General features: G+C 52.8%; 1 protein-coding gene across 1 annotated transcript in view; it reads right to left on the reverse strand.

Annotated features, from left to right (window-relative positions):
* Positions 1-164: 164 nt before the first annotated feature.
* The window catches only part of LOC122390152 (high affinity cAMP-specific and IBMX-insensitive 3',5'-cyclic phosphodiesterase 8A-like), a 75,956-nt gene continuing 63,953 nt past the window's right edge, over positions 165-12,167 (reverse strand). Inside the window, exons 9-19 of the mRNA XM_043382834.1 lie at positions 11,933-12,072; positions 7,602-7,738; positions 6,866-6,982; positions 6,178-6,365; positions 5,680-5,780; positions 5,036-5,213; positions 4,345-4,472; positions 3,867-4,003; positions 3,292-3,447; positions 2,782-2,911; positions 165-2,107 (exon numbers count right to left, since the gene is read on the reverse strand). Of these exons, the coding sequence (XP_043238769.1) occupies positions 1,866-2,107; positions 2,782-2,911; positions 3,292-3,447; positions 3,867-4,003; positions 4,345-4,472; positions 5,036-5,213; positions 5,680-5,780; positions 6,178-6,365; positions 6,866-6,982; positions 7,602-7,738; positions 11,933-12,072 (1,654 nt within the window). The 3' untranslated portion in view covers positions 165-1,865. The remainder of the gene's footprint in view (positions 2,108-2,781; positions 2,912-3,291; positions 3,448-3,866; positions 4,004-4,344; positions 4,473-5,035; positions 5,214-5,679; positions 5,781-6,177; positions 6,366-6,865; positions 6,983-7,601; positions 7,739-11,932; positions 12,073-12,167) is intronic.

Consider the following 12,167-nt stretch of genomic DNA (forward strand, 5'->3'; position numbering starts at 1 on the left):
CATTCCGATGGGGCCCGTTCTCAAAGGGGAGAATACGCATCACTCAACGACATGCCCAATGGCCGTTTGTCTCCACTCTAATCCTGGCGTTCATGACAATTACTCTACCATCTATCACTCCACTTCACCTCACGGTCGACCGGAGGCTCCCCTTCCACTCGTAGCACGTTAATTGTACATGTATTTCTGCACAAACGGTACGCTGATAAACGATAATCACATGCTGCATTGTGACCGGCGCGAATTTGTCGGAGCGCGCCATCTATGAGGGACGGCCGGAACCTCGGACCAGCCGAGTTCGGCCAGCCCGCCGCCATGGGGCGCCGCGCGCGGTCTCTCTCTCTCTCTCTCTCTCTCTCTCTCTCTCTCTCTCTCTCTCTCTCTCTCTCTCTCTCTCCCCTCTCTCTCTCTCTCCCTCTCTCTCTCTCCCCCCTCTCTCTCTCTCTCTCTCGCACACTCACTCACTCACTCTGTCAGCGTCCGCCGGCGCTCTCGTGCGTACAAAACGTATATGGCATCGGGCGCAGGTACGGAGTCGGGGTGCCTAGAACGGGCAGCTGCCCTGGAGCCGGGGATTAACAAGCCGCCGCGTGCAAAGGGTCGGCGCTCGGGACCAGCCCGGCGCCACACACAGACACACAAACGGATGGCCGGGAACCAGCCGCAGCCACCCCCACTCATCGTGGACCTCGCACACACCGTACAGGCGTTGGCCGCTGAAATGGCACTGATGTCGCTAAATTCTGGTGGGGTGACATGTGTACCGACACCCCAATAATGCATTCTAGACGACCTTTTGGCAACTGCTTCTGGGATTTTGACATACAGCCCGCTACCCGCACGCAACAACGGCGGCAGTCAGCCAGCCCTGCTGGTCTGTCTGACCAGCAGTCGGTCAGTTCTGCTGGTCTGTCGGACCAGCAGTCAGCCCTGCTGGTCTGTTGAACCGGCAGTCAGCTAGTCCTGCTGGTCTGTCGGACCAAGCCAGCTGCCGCATGACTGAAGTACAACCGTTACATAAAGCACGTACTCACTCACACAGTCACATACGACACATGTTAAACAGACAACTCTCAGCGGAGAACAGTAAAGAACTATGAAAACGAGACGTGTCACGCAGGCGGCGGTCGCACGGTTTGACACATGGTGATCTTCCGTTGGCAGGAGGGAGCTCGGGGCTCCTCCACCGCTCGCCAAAACAACATCTATTGGCCACGGGGCGATGGCACATTCCATTACTAAACATCAACACCTAAACGGTGGCCGGCCGCGGACCGTTCCGTTCAAAATACGGCGGTTTGGCGGGCTCGTGTGGCGCGCGCCCGTTTCGCCGTGAGCGCGGGCCGAGGAAGATGGGGTCATGGTCGCAGCAGAACAGAGGGATGGCACCACCGGCCAGCGCGCACGTGCGCTCGCTAACACTCGCATTGGATCCCAGCGCGCCGGGAAGTCTGAGGCAGTAGGTGTATCACCGTCCAGTCGCGCGGCCGGCCGGGCGGTCGGCGGTGGCGGGGGCGGGGGCGGCGGAGGGATGAGGGCGGCCGCCCGGAGACCAGCTCCGGCAGCCGGGCCCGCGCCGCCATCAGAAATAACCAATACTGGCTACACAGAAGGACCTCACGGATACGGCGCCATTCCTAACACGAAAATATCGCCCGGCCGCAATTCGCTATCATCCCTAGCTCGGTGAGCCGCCGCAGCACCGGGCAGCTCACCAAATACACGTCACCGAAGTGTCCCATTTCGCTAACATCGACTGAACGTTTGCGCACTATTGCCGTAGTCTGTTGTGCGCGGCGGCCGGCCAGTCGCGGGGCGCGGCGCACGGCCGTGGCGCCCTACTGGTGGCCGGCGGCCGGGTGGCGTCAGTGCGCAGCCGCCGCTGACTCCTCCTCGGCCGGACTCGAGTCACCGCCGCTCTCCTCGGCAATGTCGGCCTGGGGCGCCGCCGGTGCCGCTGCCGGCGGCGGTGTGGGAGCGGCGGGGGGCGGCGGCGGCGGCGGCGGCATCAGGTCGGTCTGGCCGCGGCTCTCCGCCAGCTCCAGGTCACACCAGTACTGGTAGTTCTCCTCCAGTAGGTCCATCAGCTCAGGAATGTCAATCAGCGCTGTCGGGAGAGGTCAGAGGTCAGATCAGCATAGCACCGGTAACGGCAGAAAGGGCAAAGGGACAACTCATATCTACACGGCCATAGACGATTCAATCCCACCCAGCCTACTTCTACCAACAAAATAGGTCAATTTTGCGGCTGACCATGACCGAACACAGCAAATACACCTGCTGCTAACACGCGTCCGTCAGTTCCCTCGCGTCACTCAGCGGCCAGTAGCCTTGACGTGATGTTTAACACAGGCTGAGTGGCGTCACTGCTATGGCGATGACGCACCCGAAAACGATGTCCGGCGGCGCGTAAATAGCATCCATCAATCCAGGTGCGGCCGTAACGTCCGCGGCCGACCTCCGACTGATTATTCCCCAAACAGCGGCCAACTCCAATGATAACACGCTCGCCAATAACACCGGAACACGAAATATTTACCGAGCCGAAAAATTAGCGGGCAGCTACCCGAAATATGTCCAGCACGCTGCCACATTGGCAAACATTCCCAAACATTTAAACAGAATACGGGAGCGTCTTCTTCCGGCATCGCACCGTCGAACACGTAGGGCGATTTAGCTGTGCGGCCACTAATTCAGCTATAGACAGCACGCTAGCCACGAATGGCACGAACAAATCGTTCTTGGAGGCGTGCCGGCGTGCCGCCACCGCGTATAACTCACAATCCCACGCCTCAAACATGCTGTTGATGAAGAACTCGATGAAGCCCTTCTGGGACTTGGGTATCGAGCAGGTGGCGCGATCGAATATCGGCATCACCACCGGCAGATTTCGCTCCTTTTCCACGTCCGTCTGCGAAGGATAGAACAGTGATGTGTAAATAAGGCAGACGTGTGGGTGGGCATTCAGACATCACACATTGGTCACAGCACCGATTACCGTATCTCCAGAGCCCAAACTCAACAATAGCATTCCTCTTAACGTCCCAAAACCCAACCTTACCATCGCCATAAGCATCTGCACTAAACCTTCCACGAAACTTTCTCACTCCTTGACCGTTCACTTCTCCCTTATTCCTACACTTGCTATACCACATATTATCCTATACCAACTACACTTGCTTCATATTTTCTCAGTTTGGCCTGAATTGAGCATTCGCCAGCGTGAAACATCCCTCAACCCGTCTCACTCTGTTTACCTGTGCAAAACAAACGTATCTCGCCCCCTCTCACCTGTGTGAAGTACTCCTCGGCGATCCGTTTTGCCCACTCGACACACATGCTCTGTGGTCGGACGGGGTTGGACACGTCGGCGCACTTGATGAGCATCCGCTTGATGAGGACCACGTTGTCCGGAGTGCAGAGACGGTCAATGTCCAGTTCTGTCGACTGTGGGAGGATGATGAGGGTCAGCAATTAATACTAACTCACAGTATTACGCTGCACGGGAACTACACAGTGCACACAAATGTCGGCAACCAAAATACCATTGAGGAATCTTCGTCGACAACCACAAATACATAAGTTAGATGCATTCAAACGTTAATCAAATGTCTTAAATGCGCGATTTCGAACTATCGATGCAAAATGTAACTCAGTATTAGTATGACTCAGTAGAGGCTCCTCCAAATAGGCACCCCGCACCTCCGTGTTTTAATAGACGTTTTTAACGGCTCCGTTACCAGAGTCATGAACAATAACGTTGACGAGTTCGGCAAGCAGTCCCTCTAAAAAATCCTCCCGGCTGAATCTCTCCGTTGAGTCACCACCGTCCGCGTATGTACCTGTCGACACGGGCTACCACTAACCTCGTCATCCGCTACCGTGGGCGCCGTGAACACATTGACAAACTTGGAGAGATGCTCGTAATGCTTGTTCATCTCGGTCGCCAGCACCATGTCAATGATACCGGTCCGGGTCCGTTTGTATGTAGCCTCGTCCAAGTCTGGGGGACAAGGCCAGGTGTGTCAGTAAATGCACTGTCGCATCCACAGCTAGACACTTATGTAACAGACATGAGCCACCACAGCAAACCGAACACAGACAGCGTCATTACGTTCCAGGTTAAACCGCCTCACGGAGCGCCATCAGTTTCCACCAAACGACCGTTCAAATGCACTGACGCAGTGTAACGTGAAGCCGTGGCCGCGGCAAGACGGATAAAATATGCATGTCCTGCTGCCGACTGCGTCCCCATGGCCATTCCAATCGGTAACTACTCAGTCGTTAGTTCAAAGCTGCCGCTGCCACTGCTGTCGCTGCAGCAGCTGTAGTAGCTGGACTCACTTTTGAAGATGTTGACGCGGTCGTCGGAAAGGGTGAGCTTGTAGGCGAACGCGGCGTGATGAGACTCGAGCACGCTGATATCGTTGTAGAGCAGAGCCAGCTCGTTCCGCGAGTTGCACAGGAACGCGCTGGAAAAGAGTTGTTCGCTGTGACTCAGCCCGCCACGAGACGATCGGCGAGGACCAGGCGTCTTCACGGTCTTCACGGTGAGTGAGTGAGTGAGTGAGGAAGTGAGTGAGTGAGGAAGTGAGTGAGTGAGTGAGTGAGTGAGTGAGTGAGTTAGTGAGTGAGTGAGAGAGTGAGTGAGCAGCGGAAATGGCAACAGGTGTCTGTTACAGTCTGTGCGCAACAGGCTGAGAGCAATGAATAAGTAAAGCACAACGTCAGGTGAACTCTAGAGCGCAGTCACCAGGAGCAATAGATCTTTTCGGGACGTAGCCGGATAATCTGAATACCACTCACTAAATTGGCAAACTTAGGACAAACTTTGCCAAGCCTAATGAATTAACGAACTATTAACCCTAAGTGTGAAAAGCAATTTCTCAGAAAAGCTCTTAGCTGTCCCTTCGACAATCTTCATTCTGCCATATTAAAATTTCCGTCCCGTTCTCAACAGCAAAGTTCAGCCACCACCTATGACCTAACCCAGCCCCCACCAATCATTCAACCCCTTCATTTCCATCCATTTTACCTGTTCTTGCCGGGATGGTCGACGTCGTGCACTGCCGAGGCTATCAAACAGATGGCCTCGTCGACGGCGTCGAACACGCTCTTGAGCCGCTCCTTTTCCAGGAAGTAGGCGGTACACTGTAGCACGTCGCACGCGTGTGTTGAGTTGTGATACGAGTTGGAGGAGTGGTAGTGGGCCTCTGTGGGTGAGGTCAGAACAGGGGCAGGTCAGAGAAGAGAAAGGCCTCAGTGGAGCAAGCTAGCAAGCATTTTTGTCCAAATAGTTACTCTGGTTAGTGGCAGAAAATCATAATCTAATGGCGAAAGTGCCAGCAGTTAACGAAACACGGCCAATCGGTGGGATAATTTGTCTCTGCATATGATTCCCCGTTCAAACGTTTACATAACAGGACATTTGACGGTGTCGATGTAAGCCCATTATTGCCACCAGCAATGGAGGAGGAGCTCGGAAGCTCTCAGAGCACCTAGTTCAACTGAATGGCTGAGCTCCATCGCTGATATAATAAGAGGTCCACTTCCTGGTATTGAATAAGCCTCATCTGCGCCACTCGCTCCAACGACGGCAGCTGCGATTCTTGGAGCCTCCGGGAGTCTCTAGAGGCGTAATGGGAATTTAGTGCCCAGCCTGGAGCCGAGCCTACTCACCAATCAGATTGAGCCAGTTCTCCAGAGTGCTGATATCAATACTGAGTGTGTTTGGCACGTCGAATTTTAGGAAGACGTCCATTCCCATCCATATGAGCGGCCTGCAACAGGAGACAGAAGAAGTGAGTGGAGAAACTAAGCTGGAAGTTTCAGCACGGAAGTTTATCACATCACGGTGCCACAGGCACAACCCATCCGTCCCCTCCGTGACCCGCGCGTGGGGCTCAGCCCCCTCAGACAGCCCCCGGCTGGCGACGGCGCGTCGCCGGTAAACTGTTACCGACGTGTTTAGGTGTAAACTGACTGCGACAGAGTGCTGCCGGGCCGACCGGCTCGGTGACGCGGCCGATTGATTCAGAGCCCCGCCCGGCCCTAACCGACAGACACCAGCTGGGCAGTCATTTGTCTGGATCTGTCCGGGGCATTAGGACATCGCCGCAGGAGGCACTCGGTCGGTCGGCCGCGGCGCGCGGTCCGACACCCAGGAGCCCGGCTCACCGCTTGTTGGTTATCTTTTCCAGCTGGAAGATGTCGAAGTCCCAGCGCATGTCGCGCTCGAGCAGGCTGCAGATGGCCGTGGAGTTGGTCTGGATGTTGGGCAGCGACGGCCGCCCGGTCCGGTGTCGACCGCTGCCCTCCGAGAGGCGCCGCGCCACCGTAGACTCGGAGGAAGGAGATGGGCCGTGCTGGCGACGCGACAGAAAGGGAGGGTCACTATGAGGCGGACATTGGGGAGAGAGTGGTCAACGAATAGAGGGCGGGACACTTCGTATGACTTATAGGTAATACCAGGATAAAACGTGATCAATATTCGGTTCGGGCGAGGACCGCCCATGTTGAACAAAGGGACTCACATGGCACACAAGATTACTGGCACACACTAACTGCAAGTACACTAACTGCAAGCACACTAACTCCACCCCAAGCCCTTAGCCCATCTCCCGCATATGACACAGCCACCTCATGAAGCTCCCGAAAGCCAGTCGAGCAGTGCTGACGGTGACTAACCGGCGACCCGGCAGCGGCAGTAGCCCACAGGTCGGTCAGGTCACGCCCTATTTATAGTTCCACCAGCATAAAAGCGGCCTAACGCGCGACCAGACGCGCTTTATGACATCCGTCGGACCGTTCGGGGGTCATACGGGTGAATCTCCGCGATCGACGAGCCGGTGAGCGCGCTTCTTACCGAGAGTAGCGCCCCTAGCAAGTCATTGGTGACCGGGTCCTGCATTGGAACTGTCTCCTTCCCCGGGACATTGAGCTGTGGGGAGTAGAGTTCGGTCGACTTGAGGATCTCCAGTCCCTGTCGGGGAGACAGAGCGGTCAGTCAGAGCGTTTCTGGTCGGCGGGTGAGACGCTAGTCGAGTTGCGAACCACTCGAACCGCGGGTGGACTCGCTCGAGCGACGACGTCGGGTCGCTCATTCGCCCTCTCGCCGTCTCTGGCGATCGGTCAGCCATTGGATCGAGCAGAGCGGGCTATCTTAGTCCCAGTGTATCACCACAGCCCGGCCCAACTCAGCGCAGCTATTATGACAGCGAACGATGAGCGACGTGCATTAAACAAACGGAGCTGGCCGGGTCGAGGCAGCCGTCACTGTGGTCTACTGAGCGCCCCACTGCCCTAACAATCGCGTCCTGCTGCGCCAGTCACTCCTACAGGCTTCCCCGGCAGACAGACATACAGACAGGTGTCAGTTCCCAGTGACAGGACATCCATCATCCATTCAACCCACGACGTACCCGCCGCAAACCCTTCCTAAATGACACCTCATACACCAGACAGAAAGCAAATAAACACGTCGACTTGGTTCATTGACAAGGCCGGCAGTGCAGCATGTTATCATATCCCGACCTGGCACGGTTAACACTCACACCATAGGCTATCATCATCCCTCCTCAGCAGCGACTAGGGAGACTCACCTTTTCCAGTGCCTGAGCCACATACATGGGCGCCGCCTGCTGTGCCGCCAGGATGATTCCGATCACTTTGGTGATGGGCGCCTCGATTCCCGGCGGCACCTTGGCCAGACTGGAGCGTCGTACGACCACATGTGAACCTGACACGGGCGAGAGGGGAGAGGTCAGGGCAGAGCACGGAAAAACGCACAGTGAGGTCAAGGTGGAACATATGGGGAGATTGAGGTCACACCGAGCACGTCTAGTTATTCGTCACATCGATCGATGGATTGAACTAATGCAGTCTAAGCTAATAAGTATGTGTGAGCAATGAACACACAGCAACATGTAACAGAACGGTAGCCAAAGACGGATATCATTTAGTTCTTGCCGGTCTACGGCCAAAACATATATGATGAAAAAATTACAACATAAAGAACATAGACAAGCCACGTTACAGTCATACATAAGCAGCATTTGAGACAGATCAAAATAATATGTACACACTTTGCAGAGCGAAGATCGGAAAGCTGAAGCTCATGCTACAAATGATCAGGCGCATTTGGTGTAAAAGCATAGGGTAAGGGCGGGTAAGAGGACGCGGGCGATAAGAGTACGCATCAGCTGTTTCGGTTGCCTAGCAACGCGGGTTTGTCGAGTTCATGAATAATGACATGAAGCCGCCAGCAGCCCCCACCGGACACGATTTGGTAGCCGAGGTCTGTGACGTCAGCCGGGCGTGAAGTTTTCCCTTCACCATAGGCTTTACACACAAACTTGCCGAAGTTCATGCCAGAATAGCCCGGCCTGAAAGTGCAAAACTGAATAAATTTTGCCCTCATTAGATTCAGTGCTTCATTTTATAACTAAAAACGTCCGTTATTAGGCCTCAATGAAGGTACAAAGTACTCAAAATCGAAATTCAAGAAGATGCTGTCCGAGCACAATCTGGTAACATCACGTGACTTCTTTTCAGCAGATTATTGATAATTTCAGGATATATTCACACGATTGCTGCCTAAAACATCATAAATAATACATTTGCAGCATTTATTACTTCCGTTTAAGTCATAACCTTGTAAAATGCAAAGTGTATCATGGTAGTCACGTGACCAAAGGTATAACAGGGGGTTGGGACAAACACTCAAAGGATTTCGAGTTCATTAATTAAATTATTTAATTTTCATGGTGGAATTGAAAGATTGTATTTTTTCCTAATAGCATACAAATTTTTGTATGTAAAATATTTTCCTTACGGGTGAAAGTCTCCATATAAGAAATATCAGTGACGTCACCAGGGCTTTACTCAAAACATCGGATCTACCTGTTTATTATAGGTATCTTGGCCGCCAGTGCGTGTTTGTCACCAACGGAACGTGGGCGTTGTGCGGCGACGCTGTTGAGTTTAAGGCGATGAATATTATTTTGGAGCGTTATGATATTATTATGGTATGGTACAATAATTTTGATACTTGGCAGTTGAGATAAGGTACATTTTTGTGATTACTGTGGGAAACTTGAGAGGTTTTCTGGGGAAATACTGTGCAGTGCAATATTCTGTTTGTGAAGTTTTGCACAATGTTTCGGGGTTGTTTTGTGCGCGAATTGCATGGAGGGTAAGAGTACGCACTGTTCATGAGGGTAAGAGTACGCAGAAGTATACATTATATCGAATATACAGAAATATCAAATTATTGATATATCGCTCAATGACGTTTGTTTGTAGGTATGTCATCAATGGAGCACTGTGAGGCAGATGCGTACCCGAAATTCTCCTAAATACGATTTATTTTCCCTTTTGATTGTACATTTTTAGAGTCACATGACTTGATTATTTCTTGATTTATAGATATGCAAAATTTATTTTATGTTTTTATTTTTTTGATACTAGAATTAAATTAAATGTCTTCTGAGTTTGATGTTAGGCATTTGGACAGTAAAAGCTGCCTATAGGTGTGTGTTTATATGCTTGCGTACTCCACCCGCATGGTGTGCGTACTCTTACACACCCCATGTGGTAAGAGTACGCAACAGCAGCGGTTCAGAAAACGTCAGTTTTAGACCACTTCCATTTACGCTGAAGGATCGTTGCCTCATGGGTTGATGGCGAATTCAATGAACTTTGATATTCTATATTTGCGATTTCTTTCTTTCAAATATTTAACAAATGAGAGCAAAAAATCCACTAAGTGCGTACTCTTATACGACTTCACCCTACAGACGGGAGAAGAAATCTGTAGGTGCGGGTGCATGGGCGTTCTGAATCCTGCCATAAAATGTACTAGACCATCCTTATGAAAAGGACAAGGAGCATACACTACCAAATTGTTTGAGATGCCCAACACTCCCAACAGATATTATTTTCGAGACATAGTATTCCCCTGGCACAAGACAGTGGATACCTACACTAGGCATATGGGACAGTACACACTATAAAACGCTACCACTTTCGAGTACCAATATGGTTTACTGGGCATCGATGAAGAGGCACTATGTAGTGGGTGACGCTACTTAGCAGCATTCCACAATATAATTAATGTTATAGCTCTCACGAAGCACACGACAAACCACGCCGAATTTTGTCCAAGCTTTCTTGGTCCCATTGTTAGACGGTCATTTCTCTACTTCTGCATCTCGACTATTTTCTAGGTATAGGGATTAGTCCTACAATATCCAGTCTACAACCGAATACTATGGATGAATAACTCCACCTCCAGTGACACACTGGTCTCTTGATGGGGCAAGCGGGAGCAACAGGACGGCCAGTTTTCACTCAAAGGATCCGAGACATTAGGGGGCATATGGACAGCAGACGACAGACACTAACTGGTAGACAGACGGACAAATACTTGCAAGACAGACGTCTGTCTGTCTTACAGAAGAGACCAGAACAGACTTGTCTGTCTGTCTGTCTACCTACAGGCAGAACAGACAGAGGCAGACAGACAGATAGACGAACAGCATATTAAAGAAAACGAAAGATACCAACGAATGGATGGACAAATGACATACGAACAAACGAACGTGATAACGGTGAAACGGTGAAACGAACAAGCCAGCGAGTGAACGAACAAATGTGGGGACGAACAGGCGGACGAAGAAAGGAACGAGCCGACGAACAATCTGGACGGACAGACCGACAGACTGCACAGATCGAGGAAAGATGGATAGTTGAATGGACGGGCGGACGGACGGACGGACGGCCCCTGAATACGGTCCAACAAGGCACACGGTCCCGCTACCTGAGCGCTGGCGCACATGGAGCACGCGTCCTATCAGTCCGAGGCTGCCACCACGCTCCCGCCCATCACCGGCCGCGGCCGCGGCGGGGGCGGCGGCGGGGGCGGCGGCGGCGGCGGCGGCGGCGGGGGCGGGGGCGGGGGCGGCGGCAGGGTCGCCCTCGGGCGGCTCCTCGTCAGTCGAGGCCGCCAGCAGCCGCTCGAGGTCCTCCAGGGCTGCTGAGTGCCGAACACAGCGGGGACGGATGCAGAGCGGGTACAGGGTTAGCACAGGCGAGCCAGCGGCAGCGGTAGCGGCCAGGGTTGGTGAGCGGAGAGCCAGCAGCCGGGGGTCAGTCAGCCAGCCAGTCATAAAGGCAGGTTCATACGGCGAGGCCGACATACATACAGATCCGTTAGTGCTCGCGATAAGGCTAGTGCCGGATTGTCGGGACAAGCCGACACGCGTTTGGCCAATCTTGGATGCCTTAAGTGGACATGAGCATTGATTTATTACCTGGGTCGTTTTAGCGTCTAACTGCATGTCAGCCTCACGGTATGAACTGCGCTTAGTCCCACAACCATGCCACCATTTCAGCCAGAGAGCAAAAAGAAACGTTAATTGAAGATAAACAGTTGTTATATACATTCAAAGGGTAACGTCAACAGCCTGGGACAACTTGAAAAGACAATGACCAATTAAAAAATACATTATAATTAGGTACATGACGAGGACGTGCTGGAAGAAAATGAGTCGATATACAGTTCAAAAAACGTCGAAGCGGAACATCAAGGGGAACGTTTTGTGAGCACATTGGGTAGGTATTTGGTCAGAAAAGTTATATTACAGATGCATTTAGTCCTTTATGCATATCAATATAAACCTGTTGAAAACGCTTACTTCAGAACGTACAAAAATGAGGTTAATTTGGAATTAAATGGCGCAGCAATCATCTAATTTATGCAAAAAAAAAAGAATGGCAGAAGCAGGTCATGCGCTTGGCTGTGAAATCTGCGCTGTGACTGGGGCAGCCCCCTCCTCCAGCGGCCAGCCACCACCCTCCACCGCCCAATGGGTTAACCACTGTCCTCCGGCGCCTCACCGCACACGGCGCCGGGCCGCGGACGGCCGCTCACCATTGCTGGTGGTGCGCAGGTCGAACGAGGGTTTCCGTAACGAGCGGACGCTGGCGCGGGTGCGGATCCGCGAGATGGGCGGTGGTCGGTCGAGCACGAACGCTGGACACTCCTTCACAAACACGAGGTGGTTCACCGCTCTGAAAGAAGGCGGGGCAGAAGGGATATCAAAAACCAGGCATGGACGGACGCTGGCGAAGACGGACGCTGGCGCTGGCAGAAGCGAACAATTTGC

The sequence above is a fragment of the Amphibalanus amphitrite genome, unplaced genomic scaffold (assembly GCF_019059575.1).
Source record: "Amphibalanus amphitrite isolate SeventyFive unplaced genomic scaffold, NRLGWU_Aamphi_draft 000384F_arrow, whole genome shotgun sequence".
NCBI lineage: Eukaryota > Metazoa > Arthropoda > Thecostraca > Balanomorpha > Balanidae > Amphibalanus > Amphibalanus amphitrite.